This window comes from Macaca nemestrina, chromosome 5, assembly GCF_043159975.1.
Source record: "Macaca nemestrina isolate mMacNem1 chromosome 5, mMacNem.hap1, whole genome shotgun sequence".
NCBI classification, from domain to species: domain Eukaryota; kingdom Metazoa; phylum Chordata; class Mammalia; order Primates; family Cercopithecidae; genus Macaca; species Macaca nemestrina.
In genome coordinates, this window is record NC_092129.1 from 49478712 (window position 1) to 49497641 (window position 18930).

At 37.0% G+C, this 18930-nt stretch overlaps 1 protein-coding gene across 8 annotated transcripts in view; it reads left to right on the forward strand.

Annotated features, from left to right (window-relative positions):
- LOC105465799 (utrophin) overlaps positions 1-18930 on the forward strand; it is a 579736-nt gene that overhangs the window by 253657 nt on the left and 307149 nt on the right. For all 8 annotated transcript variants that reach the window (XM_071096556.1, XM_071096557.1, XM_071096560.1 and 5 more), the window contains 5 exons: positions 835-910; positions 6750-6964; positions 9036-9153; positions 13128-13333; positions 15568-15722. In XM_071096556.1, coding sequence (XP_070952657.1) covers positions 835-910; positions 6750-6964; positions 9036-9153; positions 13128-13333; positions 15568-15722 — 770 coding nt within the window. The remainder of the gene's footprint in view (positions 1-834; positions 911-6749; positions 6965-9035; positions 9154-13127; positions 13334-15567; positions 15723-18930) is intronic.

Below are 18930 nucleotides of genomic sequence, written 5' to 3' on the forward strand. Positions count from 1 at the left end.
AGGCTGAGGGATGTTCTCAGAGATGAGATCCTGGAGGACTCACTGTGCATCACAAGGAATTTGAGCTCTATGTTGCAAACAGTCTACCACTTTGAGGGTAGTGGACAGCTATTGATGGGTTTTAAGCAGAGGAAAGTCATATTTTTGAAATATTGCTATAGCTTTACTACAGAGATAGATGGAGTGATCCTAAGAATTGATACAGAAAAATTAGAATCTTCGGAAGAGTTTATGAAATGGGTATCAGGGAAGACAGGGAAAAGGAATTCAGATTTGGACATGTCTGAATATCTAGTTCACAGAAAGGGCTGGACTGGACTGAAGATAAGTTTTGGGCAGTCTTTAGCCTCTCAAAATAGCCTCTCAAAACTCCATTTGATTCCTGAAACCTTTGGAAACCAGGACTCAGGGAAAGCCCAGGGTGAAGGGCTAGAAGAGCAACACACCTACCCTGGAGGATATTGGTATTTGATGGATGGGCAGAGGAAAAGGAGCTGGTGAAGGAAATTGAGGAGAGCCAGCCAGCCATAGAGGCAGGAGGACAGCTAGAATTGCAGAGTGATAACAAAATTCCAGGGAGGGGGAGTGGTCAGCATTAACTGGTACACATGGGTCAGGACAGCTAAGGACTGGTTGGTGTTTTTGTTAGCAATGTCAGCGGAGTTAGGGGCTCAAACAAGATTGCAGTGGAGAGTGAATGTAGAGCCAGAAGTTTAGGTGGTTAGGGGAAGAAGAGTGGCAGAGCTGCCATTCACAATAACACCTCCTCTTTTGAACTACAGTCATCTTTATTTATATAGTATTTTTCTCTTTCTGTTTGTCCTGATGTGGTAGATTTGCAGAGAAGTGCCTACCACCCTGAAGGAGTGCATCCAGGAGCCCAGTTCTGTTTCACAGACAAGGATTGCTGGTAAGATATAGTTTATCTTTAACAAAATTTTTAAAAAAATCAATAAAGTAAAATTTTGTGATATGAGCCTCATATATGAATTAGAAAGATTTATTTAGTAACATTGTGCCATTTTCTTTATTTAATCTACTTTCAATGATTTGAAAAAAACATCTTCTTAAACCCAAGACACATTTGGCTGCCCAGTATGGGCAAGGCATTTGTTCTCACGGTAGATAAGGCTGGACTTTCTCTGGACTCCAGGGCTACCTGGGCATCCACAGGTCCTGCTGAAGGGAAGATGAGAGGCTAGGTGAAAAAACTGGGGACTAGTTTTCTGGGTCCATGCAGCTTTGCAGGAAATCAGCTATAACTTGCTGTGTTAATGTGAGCTTGGTTAGGATATGTAATTAGACCTTGATTGTGACTGAGAACAAAAGGCTTAGATATCCTGGGAAGCAGGTGGGAGATGGGGATTTAGAAGCATTCTCCATGCTAGGAGACAAATACTTCTCACTTGGATGTGGAGAAAGAAGAATGTTTTCCACTATTTCCTTCTCTCTTTATCCAGATTAGATCGCAGGCTGCTGCCCCATAGCCACTGTCGCCACTGCCTTGTAGATTTTTTGAACCATCATGCCCTGCTCTTCCTCTGTTGAGTCACGTGGCAAAACCCCAAATGTGACTAACTGTCCACTCACACCCTGCCAGCTGCTTCTGCTGATTCTTTTTATTGCTCTTCCCTGCTTTTTTTCTTCTCCCTCCTCCTTCTCCTCCTCCTTGACTTCCATGTCCACCTTCTGCTTTCTACCTCTTCCCTCCACCTCTACCTCTTCCGCCTCTTTTTTTTTTTTTTTTTCCGGTCCTGTTTATTTTTCTTATTCCTCTTATTTTTCTTTTCTTTTTCTCCTCCTCCTTCCCTTCAAGTTTTGGAAAAAGTGATGAGAGACAAGATTTTTTTTTTTTTTCATTTTTTGAGATTGCAAGCTAATTGAGGGCCATGTTTGTGTTCTTTATTACTTGTCTTTCTGGAAATTTGCACAAAAAATACCTGGGGGCCTGATCAAGTTTCTTGATTAATATTCAGAACACTTGAGTTGACATTTGGGTACTGCTGCTTTGCAAATACAAGCTCAACTCCATAATCATAGGGAACGGATTTGATACATTTTATAAAATCGTCATGGGTTATCTTTCTTTTTAAAACTTCATTATGGTAAAAGAGCAGGGAAAATCTGAATACATATTTAGAAGTATAAAAAGCTAACAGCGAAGCTACAACTTCCATTAGGTGGATGGCTCATTTTTAACAAGTTATATGTTCTTGGGACGGGTCTGAGACCTGAAGCTAATCTTAGTATGTCTCTCTCCTCCTGCACAATGTTTTAATGCAGTTCCTTCTTCTTTTTAACATTATATTTAGAAAATAAAATTAACCATTTTAAAGTGAACAATTTAGTGACATTTAATGCATTCAAAATGTTGTACAACCACTATTTCTATCTAGTTCCAAAATATTTCTATCACTCCAAAGTAAAACCTCTTACTCATTAAGCAGTTTCTTCTCATTCCCTCCTACTCCCGGCCCCTGGCAACTACCAATCTGCATTCTGTCTCCATGGATTTATCTATTCTGGATATTTCATATAAATGGAATCGTACGATGCTTCTTTCACTTAGCATAATGTTTTTGAGGTTTATCCTTGCCAACACCTTGCTGACTGTACTCATTTCAGAGCTATGACCATCTATCTCAAATAAGCACTCAGCACTAAGAGACAGTCCTACCATACTTTCTTCTGAGTACTCCTTGGTACTCATTTCTCAACTAATGACCTCATCTCATTTTTAAAGGAAGAAAAAAAACTTTTTCTTTTTCCAGATAAAATCTTTTTCGTTTTCCCACCAGAGAATCCATCAAGCTACCTGATGCTGTACTCACACACTCTACATACTTCCTTCCTGTTCAGAGAAAGGGTTATTATCTCTTTTTCTTTCTAAGACAAACTCCTCCACTTATGCATAGGATCCCATCTTCTCTGGGCTGCTTACATATCCTCTTTATCTAATACTCTACTGGATCATCCTTATTGCCATACCTTTTGATGCATGTAGTTCTAGTTTACTCATTTAAACTGATGTACAATATTATATAACATTGGATATACTACAGTCCTGTAAAGTCTCTTCTGTACCTATGCTTACCAGTCCCAGAACTGTAGACAATTTTTTTTTTTTTTAAACTGTAGATGATTCACCCAGTCCTTAGGCCAATAAACTTGGAGTCAACCTCAACTCTTCTCTGGAATTAATATTCAAGCCATCAGCAAGTAGTATCATTTCCATGTTCCATTCTACCTACTTCCATGGTCTTGAACACCCTCATCTTTCTATCTAGATTATTGGAATATACCCCTAACTCATAATCCTGATTCTATTCTTGCCTCAGTGCTTCTCCATGACCTATTCCTCTGATAACAGATAGAGTGATGCTTTCTAAACATAAGTTTGATTGTGTTGCTTCTTTGATCACAGTCTTTTAATCACTTCCATCCACATAAATGAGTTCCAAAGTCTGGTCTTGGTCCAGAACACCATGCATATCTGCCTGTCTCTCTAATCACATTTCTTATTACTTTTCCCTCTGTTCATTCTGTTTCAAATACGCTGGTCTTCTTGCTGTTTCAAACATGCCAGGAACATATGCATTTCTGGTCTTTGTGCTTGCCATTCTTCTTGTCTTCCCCAAATGTTCTTCTCTCAGATATTTTCATGTTTCACGTACTCACTTCCTTTAGTTCTTCTTCAAATATCCCTTTCTAGGATAGCCCTTTTATACCCACAATATCTCAGATACACCCTGTCTCTCTTTGTCTTCTTGTATTGATTTTACTTCATAATACACATCCATTTTCACTATAGAATGCAAACTCTGGCCAGGCGTGGTGGCTCACGCCTGTAATCTAATCCCAGCGCTTTGGGAGGCTGAGGCGGGTGGATCACCTGAGGTCAGGAGTTCGAGACCAGCCTGGCCAATATGGTGAAAGTCTGTTTCTACTAAAAATACAAAAATTAGCCGGGCCTGGTGGCAGGTGCCTGTAATCCCAGCTACTTGGGAGGCTGAGGCTGGAGAATCGCTTGAACCCAGGAGGTGGAGGTTGCAGTGAGCCGAGATCGCACCATTGCACTTCAGCCCGAACTTTGTCTTGCACACTCCCATGCCTGCAGCATCTAGAATAGTACCTTACACATAATAGGTTCTTGACAGGTATTTGGTGAATTAAAACAATAAATTTTTTTAACTACAAAAAAAGTTAAAAGTGAAAATTGGGCAGAAGGATGTGTGAGGTATTCTGTAGGGTGTGTATCTATTGACGGAATCACTGGGTTATAGCGTATGGGTGCCTTCTACTTCAGTAGCTGCCATTAGGGTGCTGTCTAGATTACTTGACCCAGTTTACACTGACACTGGCTGTGTGTGATGGGTTCTTATTGTTCTACAACATTACCAGCACCTCAACACTTCGTTCTCAGGACCCCTTTACGCTTGTAAAAATTATTGAGGACTCTCAGAGAGCTTTTGTTTTTGTAAGTGATATCTATCGATATTTACCTAACTAGAAAACATTTCCATTAATTCATTTATTAAGTTCTTTAATAATAATAATAAAGGTTTTATATGTTAACAAAAATAGCATGTTTTGTAACATATTAGTATAAGATGCTGGGCACAGGGGATCATGTCTATAATCCCAGGAGTTTGGGAGGCTGAGGCAGGAGGATCTCTTCAGCCCAGGAGTTTGAGACCAGCCTGGGTAACATAGGGAGACCCTGTTTCTACAAAAAATTTAAAAAAAAAATTAGCCAGGCTTGGTGATGCAGGCCTATAGTTCCAACTACTCAGGAGGCAGCAGTGGGAGAATCACTTGAACCCAGGAGGTTGAGGCTGCAGTGAGCTGTTTTCATGCCTCTGCATCCCAGCCTGGGTGACAGAGTGAGCCCCTATCTCAAAGAAAAAACAAACAAACAAAAACCCAACTATTTTCTAAAACAAACAAAAACCTGGGAAAGCTACAGTTTTATATTTTTTGAAATCTCTTAAATGTCTAGCTTAATAGAACACACCTGTATTCTTATTTCTGCTTCTGCATTTGGTCTCTTGTGATATCACATGTTATGTAGACTTAGATAAAACACACTGTACACTTGGGAGAGAATGAGCCTAAAAAGGCAAATAATATGCTGATGGTAATAGTGTAGGGCATCTCGACCCTTGGAAGGGTCTCTAGAAACCTGGAGCTTCTCAGATGTCACTTTGCTGATGGTGGTCATTGGATATAGGGTATTTCCTTTTAATTTGTACTATCTCAGTTATAGATGAGGTCGGACATTTATTTCACATTTTTATGTTTATTGCCTTTTAAATTTCCTCTTTTGTGGATTGTCTTTAGACGATTTTTTAAGTTTTAGAAAAAGTATTTTGGTTATCAGTTCTTTGTGTGGAATGTGCATTGCAAATACCATCTCCTTTCTTGTTTCAAAGGCTTTTAAAATCTTTACTTATGGTGCTCTTTGGAATTCTTAACCATTAATGGTTTATTAATAGCTTCCCTTTTTTTGTGTTTTGTTTGAGAGCTACTTCAGTCCTCTGAAGTAATAAAAATATTCCATATTTTTAACTAACAATTTTGTTTTTCATATTTGGGTCCTTAATCCACTAAGAATTAATTTTTCTATGGTGCATGTGAGGTTAAAATCAGTCCCATCATTGCCCTGCTGCAGCCGTGAGTCACCACTTTATTGAACAGTAAATTCTTCTTCATTGATCTGTAATTCAGTCTCTGCCAAGGTCAGATTTCTCTGCCACCTACACACTGTGACTCTTCTCTTCTGTTGGTCTCTTTAAATGTCTCAGTCCATAATATACTGAGTTAATAATTATTAGCTAAATAATATAACTTAGTATCTGAGAGGGCATATTCCTCTACCAAAAATAATAATAATAATAAAATTGTTGTTTGTCGTTTTCTCTTTTATATTAATTTTGTAACCAGAAATTTCAATTAATGATTTTGTTAAGTTACACTCAGCACTGTTGGGATTTTTATTAGGATTGTGCTGAATTTACAGATTGGCTGTACATTTTAGAAAATTATTTAAGCCTCATCTAATATACCTGAAGTCAGTTACAGATGGTTTTAGTTACTAATTCAACTACTTATTGTATCAAAACCAATCAATGTGGCAATGGATATTAAATACATACTTTTTTTGTATTTCCTGACTCAGTAATTCTACTTGGGAAATTTATACTAAGATAGGGATCAGAAATGTGCAACATACTCTACACAAAAAGATATTCCTTCCAAGTTTTTTTAAAATTAAAATAAAATTTCAGGAGCAATCTAAATATCAAAGGGTTAAATAAAAGTGAACATGGGTATAGGTTATTACATAGATATTCACAATTGTATTTAATAAGAATAAAATATGCTCACATTATAAAGTTAAATGAAAAAAGAATAAAAATTTTGAATAAGTTGGCTTTATAATTAAAATCATCTTGCCAAAATAAAATAATACTTCCAATTCTCCCACATTTGTATTTTTAGTTTTTCTCAGTGTCAGTGTTGATTACGTTCTAGAATGTTGCAAAACTGTTTCGTTGGCTTGATAGCTACCAAAGACATACGGATATTACAGGTAATGCCATAGCCATTTCAGTATGAAAAAATAACCTCTTAGAGTTTTTTTACTTAAACTAAATTTTATTTAAATACACATACATATGCACCGTGACACCACCATAATTAAAACATCCTGTTGATTGATTTCTCTTTTGCTACGTTTTTTATTTCAGCTCATCCTAGTGTCCAAAAGGTGGTGCTAGTATCATCTGCGTCAGATATTCCTGTTCAGTCTCATCGTACTTCAGAAATTTCAATTCCTGCTGATCTTGATAAAACTATAACAGAACTAGCCGACTGGCTGGTATTAATCGACCAGATGCTGAAGTCCAACATTGTCACTGTCGGGGATGTAGAAGAGATCAATAAGACCGTTTCCCGAATGAAAGTAGGTGCATAGGGTATAAAGCCTTGTCATGGAAACACCACAACCCAGAAGTAGACTAGATCTGTTTGAATCCCTTTTGTTTATCCTAAACTATGAGAGAATGAGGTTTGAAAAATTCTGTATCTGTCAAACAACCATCCAGGGCTAACTACAAAGCATAGAACCTTTCTTGCATTTATACTGTTGTGATATGACTTAAACTAAAGACCCAGTGCATTTTTAAAAACTAAAACTGATACCATAAAGCTAGGCACATTAGTATAAACATAAGCTGGTGTTAACATTTCATGCCTATTGTGTGATGTAGGATAATCTCCTAAAGTGCCTTTGCAACATATATTTCATAATGAGATTAATTTCTGATTTGAGAAGTGAGTATCTCCTATACTTTTATTACTATACATGTACCATCTAATATTAATTTGTAAAATTATTTTTCCCTATTTAGTGTGTGCTAAGTTCTGGGTTGCAAGTGGTACAAGGATACTGACAAGAATTAGGTAGAAATTGGGAATCGACAAAATAATAATAATAGCTATTGTTAACTTTTATTAAGTGCTTCATGTGTGCTGGTCATTTTTCTAAGTATTTTATACATGTTATCTCATTCAGTTATGTAATAATCTTGTGAGGTAGGTACTGTTTCTATCCCCACATTAAAAATAAGCCCACACCGAGGCAGAGGCACTGAGTACATATGAGTTGACAAATTACTGTGGCAAGGCAAGAGTCTAATAAAAGCCTCAGGACAAGTACAAGCAACCTGTTGGGGGAGCCGGGATGAGGAAGGGGATCCCTTCTCCAGTGATGGAAAGCAAACTGTGTGGGGTTTTGGTATCTAGGATAAAGTGATGACATTCCGGTATAGGGAACAGAGTGAATAAAGTCATGTGGTACAGGAGGCACGAAGGACAGTAGGGCCAACATTTGTGCAATTAAGAAATATAGTGTGAAGCAAGGCAGGAAAAGCAGTTCAAGTTCCCTTTGTGAAGGAGCCTGCAGGCTGTGCAAAGCCCTTTGGATTTTTAGTCTGTAAGAAATTGGTAAGTATTTTCTTCCCATTTCTTTTTCTTTTTTAAAATTATGGCTAGAAACTCATGATAGCAATGCTCTGCTTTAGTGGAAGACTAGGATGGATTGGAGGCAAGAAATGCTTAAATCAAGGCAAAGAGCCCTTTCTGAAATGATTAAGATGATGCTGTTGCAATTAGTGGAAATAAGGAATAGAAGACATGGAGTGTGAATGAGAGTTTGAGTGATTTAGTTTCAGACGTGTTGTGGTGAGGAGTCCTTATGCCATTTAGAAGGAAGTGATCAACATTCATGTGCCCTGGGATTTAGGATTGAAAGTTGTGAGCAATCATTTGACACCAGAGGAGTAGCTGAAATCTACAAAATTGGTGAATTTGTAAAGAGGAAGGACTGGGAAAAAGTCATTTGCTACTATTTGTATTTTTTGTAAATTGTTTTTTAGTCTCTATGACTGTTATTAGTTCTGTACTGAAAACACATGATTTTCCTGATGTTGTTGCCATTTCTCCCATATTTATCATCACTGAGAGACAAACCACCTACAGCAGCAGTTTTTCATGTCTAAGAGGATTTAATTTATAGTTATTCCTCTTAGCACTTTTCTATGTCATCCCCAACCCTACGACATTAGTTTGTGTTCATATCTGACACAGAACACATATGCAAGGCATCAGCAGCAGCACTAACTGCTAATGGTTTCAGGGCATTTTTCAGCTTTTGAAGGGATTTTCTTTATTTAATGTCCTCAGACTGGATGTACTTGAGGTGTCAGTATTTTATTATTTCTTTTATGTGAAAACAAAAACACAGAGAGGTAAAGGTCCTTGCCTGGTGACTCAGGTGCTAAATGGAAGAACTGAGATTTGAATGCAGGATCTTTGACTTTAAATCATGCACTCATTTTCTGCCATGTTGCTGATGCCTCACTGTGCGGAGAGAAGGAAAATAATGACAACTTTGATGTCAGCACATCTGTTTTGCTTATTATTCTTCTCATATGGCTTATTAACCTATCCGAATAATCATTTCTACTTAACAGATTACAAAGGCTGACTTAGAACAGCGCCATCCTCAGCTCGATTATGTTTTTACATTGGCACAGAATTTGAAAAATAAAGCTTCCAGTTCCGATGTGAGAACAGCAATTACAGAAAAATGTAAGTTTTTTTTTTTTTAAAGTTATGTATCATCATCCACTTTCCCTGCAAACGGTGACACACACACACATACACACACACACAAAAAAAACCACACATTTTCAAAGATTATTCAACTTAGAGTAATAGTGTTTAATATTTGTTACTCTTTATTTATACAGAAACGTAGCTTTTTCTTGTTTTTATCTTTTGTGAACATTGTTACAATGACCTTATGAAGCCCTTAATTATTACGATCATGACTCTTAAGTAATTACTTACACGTTGGGTTTTCTTCTCTTAACTTAGGCTTTCTTTTAGAGGAATAAAAAAAAGTCAGAGAAACGCACAAGAATGCAAATCCTTTCTCTCATTATACTGTATTCTCTAAAATCAGGTCTTAGTATGTATTTTAACTCAACCCAAAATTCAGTCCACAAATATTTATTGAACAACTACTATGTGCTTATGTGACTGACATTAATTTGGGGATACTTTAGTTAAAAATGAGAGAAAACAACAACAAAAAATAAACATACAAAACAATAGCAAACAAAGATTCTTGCTTGGGGTTTGCATTCTAGCTCAGAAGCATCTAGCTTCTACAAACCCTTCTTAGTGGAAATGTACTACCAATAGCAAACGAAGTCTAAATTCTCAAGAGTGACATCTAGGGATTGTCACAATCTGCTGCCACTACCCCTTCTCTCACTTCAGCCCTCAGTCCAGCCTGTAGTTATGCTGTTATTCCTTAAAATATCCTGACATTTCCTGGTCTTCTTACCTTTATTCATATTATTTTTTTTTTTCTCTTGGCCTTTTCTTCCCAGGTGAAATTCTACGCAGCAGCTAAAATGTCACCCCCTTTGTGATGTCTCTCCCTCCTCTTCTGGTCCCTGGTGAATGTTCATTTCTATTTTTAGTTCCTTCTATGGCCTTTCCCCTCATAGCTTTATTATAGATCTCACAACTACTTTAATCCTCTCTCCCTTCCATAGATTGTGAATATCCATCTTTCTGCCCTCGGGCCTTTCACAGTTCCCAATACAAATTAACTACCTAATAAATGCTTGTGGCAAAATATAAACTGGAAGGATAAAGCCTAATCTTTCTCAAGGGAAGGAAGTCAGCTACTCTTCCTGTAAAAAGTATGTTTTGATTTCAAAAAAAATCATGGTAGCAACAAGGGTATTATAGGAGATACATTAGAAAAGAACTTTTAGTGTATGAAAGTGTTGGCTTATTTTTACTAAATACATTGTTTTCCTTCTTTTCTCTTTTTGTGAATGGATGGATTGTGCCTATTATGGAACTATGGAGTGAGCCAGTTTCCCTCACATCACAGGGGAGCTCCTCTGCTCTACTGATACTAAACTATCGACAAAACCATTTCCAGTTTGCTTTTTCTATCATCTTGATGTTTTTTGTTTTTTTTTTTTTTTTTTTCATCACCTCTCTTTTTGTCCAAAACTTCTTTCAGGTGTTTGTTTGTTTGTGTATTCGTTTTTACAAGACTTTCCTTCTCCTAAATATCTTCCCTTTCCTATTTAATGTACACACTCTATTTTCTCTCTATATATAAATATTTCTGTGTGTGTAGACGTTCTATAGCCTTCATCACTCCTCATTATATGAAAAACTCTTCTCAGCGGGAATGTCCTGCTACCAATAGTAACCTGGTTTTAGGGCTTAACACACAATGAATGGGACAATTTACTTATTTTTTATGAGAAACCTGTGATATTTACTCTCGCTTGATGTCTTTGGTTTCATTTGTTTAATGTTAAAAGATTCTATTAGTAATAGAATTGGTCATAAGTACTTTATGTAACTTTTTAATTGATGGAACATTATGATAGTTTTGTCCTCTCTTAAGTTTAAAACTTAAGCAATTTATTTAAACAGCTACGACATCATAAAACAGATTGTCTCATTGAGCAAGTTTTAAAGAATGATGTCACGTAAGTATAACTTAAGGTCTTCTGAACAACCTTAAGTTGATAGCTTTTTTTTTTTGCTTGTTTGTTTTTGAGATGGAGTTTCACTCTTGTTGCCCAGGCTGGAGTGCAATGGTGCAGTCTTGGCTTACTGCAACCTCTACCTCCCGGGTTCAAGCAGTTCTCCTGCCTCAGCCTCCCAAGTAGCTGGGATTACAGGCACCCGCTACCACGCCCAGCTAATTTTGAATGTTTGGTAGAAAGAGGGTTTCACCATGTTGGTCAGGCTGGTCTTGAACTTCTGACCACAGGTCATCCACCTGCTTCGGCCTCCCACAATGCTGGGATTAGGGGCGTGAGCCACCGCACCCAGCCAGTTGATAGCTTTCATGTTTTACTATAACCATATATTATCCCAAGAACTTTGCCAAAGTGTTCCATGATAACTCAGCTGGAATGTTTTGTTTTAGTTACATTCCTCCTGGGCCTGGTACTTAACTATAGCCTTTCTTTTTGTCTGATAATCAAAGCATCTTCCAGCAGTGTGGTTTTAACATTCTACTTACTTATTATCAGCAGGTTCTTGCAGATATTCTAAGTTATTGTTTATTAGTACCTCAGTTCAAGATTACAAACTAACTCTGAAGTGATTAATACAAAATTTAAGGCTGGGTGCAGCACTTACAAAAGATTTAAGGCCTCCCAGCACTTTGGGAGGCCGAGGCGGGCGGATCATGAGATCAGGAAATCGCAACCATCCTGGTTAACACGGCGAAACCCCGCCTCTACTAAAAATACAAAAAATTAGCCGGTCATGGTGGCAGATGCATGTAGTCCCAGCTACTCGGGAGGCTGAGGCAGGAGAATGAGGTAAACCCGGGAAGTGGAGGCGGAGCTTGCACTAAGCCGAGATCGTGTTGCTGCACTCCAGACAGAGCGAGAATCCGTCTCAAAAACAATATATACAAATAAAAATAAAAAATAAAAATTTAAGTTTCCAACTGGGCGCAGTGGCTCATGCCTGTATTCCCAGCACTTTGGGAGGCCGAGGCAGACAGGTCAGGAGTTTGAGACCTGGCCAACGTGATGAAGCCCGGTCTCTACTAAAAATACAAAATTAGCCGGGTGTGATGGCACACAACTGTAATCCCAGCTACTTGGGAGGCTGAGGCAGGAGAAGCACTTGTACCCGGGGGCGGAGGATGCAGCAAGGCAAAAGCTGAGCTCGTGCCACTGCGCTCCAGCCTAGGCAAGGGATCGAGATTCTCGCTCAAAAAAAAAAAAAAAAAAAAAAAAAAAAAAAAAAAAAAAAAGTTTCCTTAGATCTCTCTGTCTTTAAAACCATGTTAAAAATAGAGAAAGGAGAAGAGAGGAAGCTACAAGAGAAATAGAGAAGGTGATAATGAGTAAAAGGACTAGAAATAAACAACAATAAAAGACGAGGGACAAGAACCAGTGTGGAATTTTTATGGTGAAGAGCTGCTGGGTGCATAGTACATGAGTCTCTTTTACTTTTAGTGTTTCTCTTGAACTTGAACATATAAAATTCCTTTTAGAAAATTTTCCTGCTACAGTAAAATAAATGCAAAAATATTCTTACACAGTTCATTTTCTTCTAAAATCAAGACTGCCTGAGAAAAATCTCCTTTGAGGGTAACAAGTGACTGTCTTAAAGTTCTATCATGAAGTACTGTTAAACCCTACCTTCATCAAACCAGGTCTATAAATACAACTATAAATACAAAATTAAATAGAAAATTATTTTCTTTATAATGTTTTGGTAGTGTCTGTTTATAATAGTAGATATTTTCTTGTGAGTTGTTTTAGAGCACTGAAAATAGAGTTCAAGATTTTTTTTCTCAAGCATGGTTTCAGAAATATATCAATTGTATAGGATGGCAGATGTGTATTAAAATTCCTTTAAAATGTGTTTATCAGCTCACCTTTCTTTTTTCTGCTCATAGACTTATTTGTGATACATTTGATATCTGGTATTTTTTCTTTCTCCTGAGAGTTACATGTTGGGATTTTTTTTTTCTTTTATAATGCTACCCTCAGTGGAAAGGGTCAAGAACCAGTGGGATGGCACTCAGCATGGTGTTGAGCTAAGACAGCAGCAGCTTGAGGACATGATTATTGACAGTCTTCAGTGGGATGACCACAGGGAGGAGACTGAAGAACTGATGAGAAAACATGAGGCTCGACTCTATATTCTTCAGCAATCCCGACGGGATCCACTCACCAAACAAATTTCTGATAACCAAGTAAGACTCATCAGATATTTTTTGGCAGTATTATTTTGTTGGATACACTTTTCTTTTTCCTATTGTTCACTGTAATTCTTAACAATAGGACCCTGTCATGTTTTTTTCCTAAGTTCTTAGAGTATATATTGAAATTTATTGAAAAATTTGATCTGGAAGATTTTTCTGAAAAATTTCTGGAGGCGTAGCAAGTAAGAATGTGCATGACTTTTTGCAAGTGAAACACACCCTCAAATCAGCATCTAGAAAGAGAACATTTTCAAGATTCCAGGAAGCCTCTTTTGCTCCCTTCCGTTCTGTATTAGTCTGTTCTCACATTGCTATAAATAACTACCTGAGACTGGGTAATTTATGAAGAAAGGAGATTTAATTGACTCACAGTTCATTTGAGGGATAATGTAGTGAAGCATGACTGGGAGGCACCAGGAAATTTAAAATAATGGTGGAAAGCAAAGAAGCAGCAGGCACCTTCTTTACAAGGCAGCAGGACAGAGAGAGAAAGATAGAAAGGAGAAGTGCCACAGATTTTATTTATTTATTGGAGACATTGTCTCACTTTGTTGCTGAGGCTGGAATGCAGTGGTACGATCTCAGCTCATTGCAAGCTCCACCTCTGGGTTCAAGCGATTCTTGCCTCAGCCTCCCAAGTAGCTGGGATGACAGGCATGCACCACCACACCCAGCTAATTTTTGTATTTTTTGTAGAGATGGGGTTCTGCCATGTTGCCCAGGCTTATCTGCAACTCCTGAGCTCAAGTAGTCTATTCACCTCGGCCTCCCAAGTGTCACACACTTTTAAACCATCCGATCTTGTGAGAATTCACTATCACAAGAACAGCACGGGGGAAATTCATCCCCATGATCCAGTCACCTCCCACCAGGCTCCTCCTTCAATTGAACATGAGATTTGGGTGGGGACACAAATCCAAACCATATTACTTACTTACCCTGAAGGTTATTTTTATTAATAAAATGTTCCAAGACTTTCTTTTGAGGGCTACTGTAGTGAACAAATCAGGTAAGTTTAGTTTCCTTTAATGTCTTTTTAACCAAACGGTTTTATTAATTTCATAATAGCAAGCATCTTTTTTGTCATCAGGTCAGTTATAGAGTTGATAATATTGAACAACTATGGTAGTTTTAAAAGTGCTTTTAAGATTCTCTGTATAAAATTATAAAATAGTCTTGAATTAGAGATTTTGGTTGTGAGGTTATAGTTTGGTATAACATTTATTTGCCTTTCAGCTAGCCTAAGATAGAAGTGTATATCTGTGAAGAATTTAAGAGAGTATACGTAGAAAACAATCAAAAATGTGGAAGTATGTTTTTATTCTCCACAAATGCAGACTTTACTTTGTTACAGTTTTAAAAGCAGGTGGCCAGTTATACGTGTTTCTGGATCATTCTCTGTGTTTGTGATACTGCTGATTGTTTCCACCAAGTGATTCCTAAGTCCTAGTGAAGCCCCTGACCCCTTAACTAGAGGAGTACAATTAAAATGATGTCAGTGTTTCAGTTATCATATTAGAAGATTATTTTCTAATCAGCAGTGTGGTTATTTTCTTCTGAAACCTTAGGCTGATTTAAAATCTTCCCAATTGCTACAAAAAGCATTATATTAAAAGTTTCAGTCGTCATTTAGATTTCATGGTGAGTACCTTCATCCAGAGACTCTCAGAGGCTGAAAAACTATATCAAAGAACCAATGCCAGTGGACAAATTCAGCATCAGTTTGGCTATTCAAGTAAACTCTCAGTAAACCTTGCTTGGCAGCTTGATCCATTCAAGTGGTTCTTTGTAAACACACCTTGTGATCCAGGGGCAAGTGATGGAAGATGTCCATGTTGTTGATCCTTCACGTTTCTCCAGGCATGTATGCAGGAACTCTCTCTGTATTCAGTCCTTTGTGACGCATGTCCCTGTAAGGATCAGAGGTACAACAGAAGGAATGAAAAAGACAAATGGTTTGAGGAAGGAAAATATCTCAAAAAGAAAAAGATAATAATCTTGTAATATTGTCATCTATGTACCTGATCACTTTCTTAGATAGTTTCTTTTCACTTCTCCTAATTTTGGTTTCTGCTTCATATAAGAAAGGATTTGCCCCCAGTCTGTTTTCATCTCGTGATATCTGTATCTAAAGCATGTCAAAATCTGCTGGGAGTACTATTGTTTTGATGATACTAATTACTGAGTGACCAAGTCTAACAAACAGACCTGCATTTGCACCTCAGATACTGCTTCAAGAACTGGGTCCTGGAGATGGTATCGTCATGGCATTCGATAACATTCTGCAGAAACTCCTGGAGGAATATGGGAATGATGACACAAGGAATGTGAAAGAAACCACAGAGTACTTAAAAACGTCATGGATCAATCTCAAACAAAGGTAACTCTAAGGCCCTGGCAGGTGAATGTATATTGTCAAGTTGAGAATTTGATTGCTTTGGCTTTCTCATGGAAACCTGGCCAAACATGTGGCTACTGCAAGTACATTTTATGTTTTTTTGTTTTTATATTGTGATGTGCTGAGTTAGTATTATCATACTTAGTTCAGAATGTATGTTTATACAATACGTCTTTGAATTTTTACAATGGAGTTTTGTTTTTTTTGTTTTTTTTAATCAGCCTAAACCTTGCCAATGATTACGTGCTCTGATTATCTTATACTCTTGGTATTATTTGGAATACACTTTGTAGTACACTGAATGTAAGGAGTGCAGGTGTTTACAGATGCATCAGGGTAATAGTATCCCTAAAGGTAATTGTAATAGTGTGCTATTTGGGTGGGGCATCCTAAGTTGAGGACCAGACACACATGGACCCAACACTAAACCCCTGAAATAATCTATGTGCATTTAGGGTTTTAGTTAATTTACTATCTTTTTTCCCATTACTTTGTCTAGTCAGAGTATTTGGAACAGCCCAAAATAGAATATGTGTTTACAAGAGAATTTTCTGTCACTTGAACACCTAGAATTTGAGAAACTATAAACAGTGATTAGTATCTCTTTAAGATTGCGTATTTATATTCATCACTAGTAAAAAAAGATATTTACATCATGAATATAGTACTGGGAATGCTTGTGTCTAAGTGAAATCACGTGCATCGTTATCTATTAAAATGCAAGTGTCTTAAAACCAGTTTGGTATCAAAACACATCTATTTTGCCATGAATACAATGGGTATTAGAGCACTTTATATTCCTGATATATTCCTGATAATAAACTATGACCAAGCATTTAATAACATTTTGACATGGAGAAGTTTTATACATTTCCAGAATGTTATTTTTAGTTACAATCTCTGAAGCTCTGAAAACTCGAAGAAGAGAGTTGTGAGGGCAGAATGTGAGGTTGAATGTGTTGTTAGATACACCTAGGATACTGGAGAAAATAAGATTGGGTTAGCAAAGACAAAACTTCGCAAGTGGTTAAAGCAGAGTGAGTATAATATTGGTCTTTCTAACATTTTACTTTTCTCTTTTATTATAATAGGTTATTTGGATATAGTAAAGATATCATAACTCACGCGGGGAAGAAGGTGAATTAAAAACAGCTTTAACCTTAAGAGATATAGTCCTTAAATATACTTTATCTTTGTGTTTCCAAAAGTTCCATGTACAAGAGTTAGGACTTGTTTTCCCTGTAACTTAACAAAAAATTGATCCCTTAGGAATGTGTGGCCTGGTTTATTTAGAACCTCCAATTCTTTTTTTTTTTTTTTTCTTTGCTTCTACTTTGTAAATATTTTAAGACGGCCTACAGCAGTAGTTGGATTAGATGGAAGAGGCAATTAAAAATGAATTATATTGCAAGGCGATTTTTCATTTATCATAGCTAAGACAATCACAATGTTCCAGTTGCTTTGGAGTTACAAGTGGTTGTCTTATTGTTTTTCTTTGCATTTGGTGGTGGGGGAAATAAGTAATTATATTAATATTTAGACATGATTTAGATATATTGTTATCTATAAAGCAGGGAAAACAGAGCAAAACTGGCTCATAGGATCCCTTCACGAATGACAACTAGGGCTTCTATATGTAAAGAGAGTTTTCTCTTTTAAATACAGTGATATTTAAATTTTTAACTATTTTAGATGGACATCTTTGTAGAATATATAAATCTTTCTTTGCCTTCTTAAAGCTTGTGAATGTATATTTAACTTTTTTTTTTTTAATTCTTGGTATTATTGTTGCAAAGATAGAATTAAAGAACTTTGATGGATATAAGTGACCTTAGAGTGCTTCCGAACCAGTATTTCTCAACCTTTCCTTACATTATTGCTTCCCTAAGGAGCCTTTGTAGACTCATCTCCCCCATGAAATTTTAATACCATGATATACTGTGTACTGTATGGTTGTGCTTTATATATAAAAAGAGTACATTTTTTTCACCCTCCCCCTGAAAAGAAATAACCATTTATTACCTCTGCTGAGAATACATGGTCTAATCTAATGTTGTTAGACTCAGAGAAGTTAAATGACATGTTCAAAGTCATGCAACACAGTCAGGATGATATTTTTCTATGCTAAATGGTAATACTCTTCATGCTCTGAGTTCTGAAGAATTGGCAGTAAATTTATTCAGGCTGCTATACTTTGTGAGATTTGGGGCTTTGTTTTGTGCATATGAATTTTGAGTATCATCTCATTGGCAGGCACTGTACTAAGCTCTTCACACACATCATTTCATTTAATCTTCACGACAACCGCAGGAGAGAGGTAGCATTTTCATCAGTCCTGTGTTGATGAATAAACTGAAGTACAGAGAAGTTAAGGAATCACTCAAGACCACACAGCTTATAATGGCAGAGCTGGGATTGGAATTCAAGCTTGACTGGCAAGTCAGGCTCTTATCATCTCTAAAAACAGTTTCATTTTTCTTCTTTCAATCAGACTGTCAGCCTTTGCTGACATTCTTGGTGACTGCTTTGTGTACCCGCCTCTCAGTTCTGTCTATAATTCCGCTTACTGATTCTTATCTGTGTTGAGTTTAGAAGCCATATCAGATGAAAGATATGGACCTTTTTTATGCATAATGTAATGCACTCCAGTACATGGCCATCACACCCTGTCTAATGGCTGCTGAGAGGCCTTTTTACCATGGCTGCCCTCTTATCTTCCAGCCTATTCTGTATATACATCATTGTCAGCCAAATTCTGGAGGGGTGAAGGGTTGTTATACTTGCACATGGAATACTGTGCAGCATAATGTGTGAAGTTCAATATCATCTTTCAAAGGAAATGTTTTGTATAAATTGCAGTTAGCCTAAATAATTTGGCTATTCACAATTTTAAGTCCACAGTCCCTTATCTACAATGCCAAAATCTAAAAACAGCTTTGATAACAGAAAGCTTTGAATTGCCATGCGGGTATTTATTAAAGTCTTTATTTATTCTGATTAGTGTGAATGGCCTTGTTCCTTGCTGCAGAAATATTAATGTGTTTGATTGCTTCCCCAGACCCTGTTCAGGAGTAGTAGTTAATATAGTTACTTTCATAATATTAGTATTCTAATGTTCAAAAAAATCTTAATTCTGAAACACAACTGAATCCTGATTTTTTGGATTCTTTGTACAATAGGCCTGTCTCTA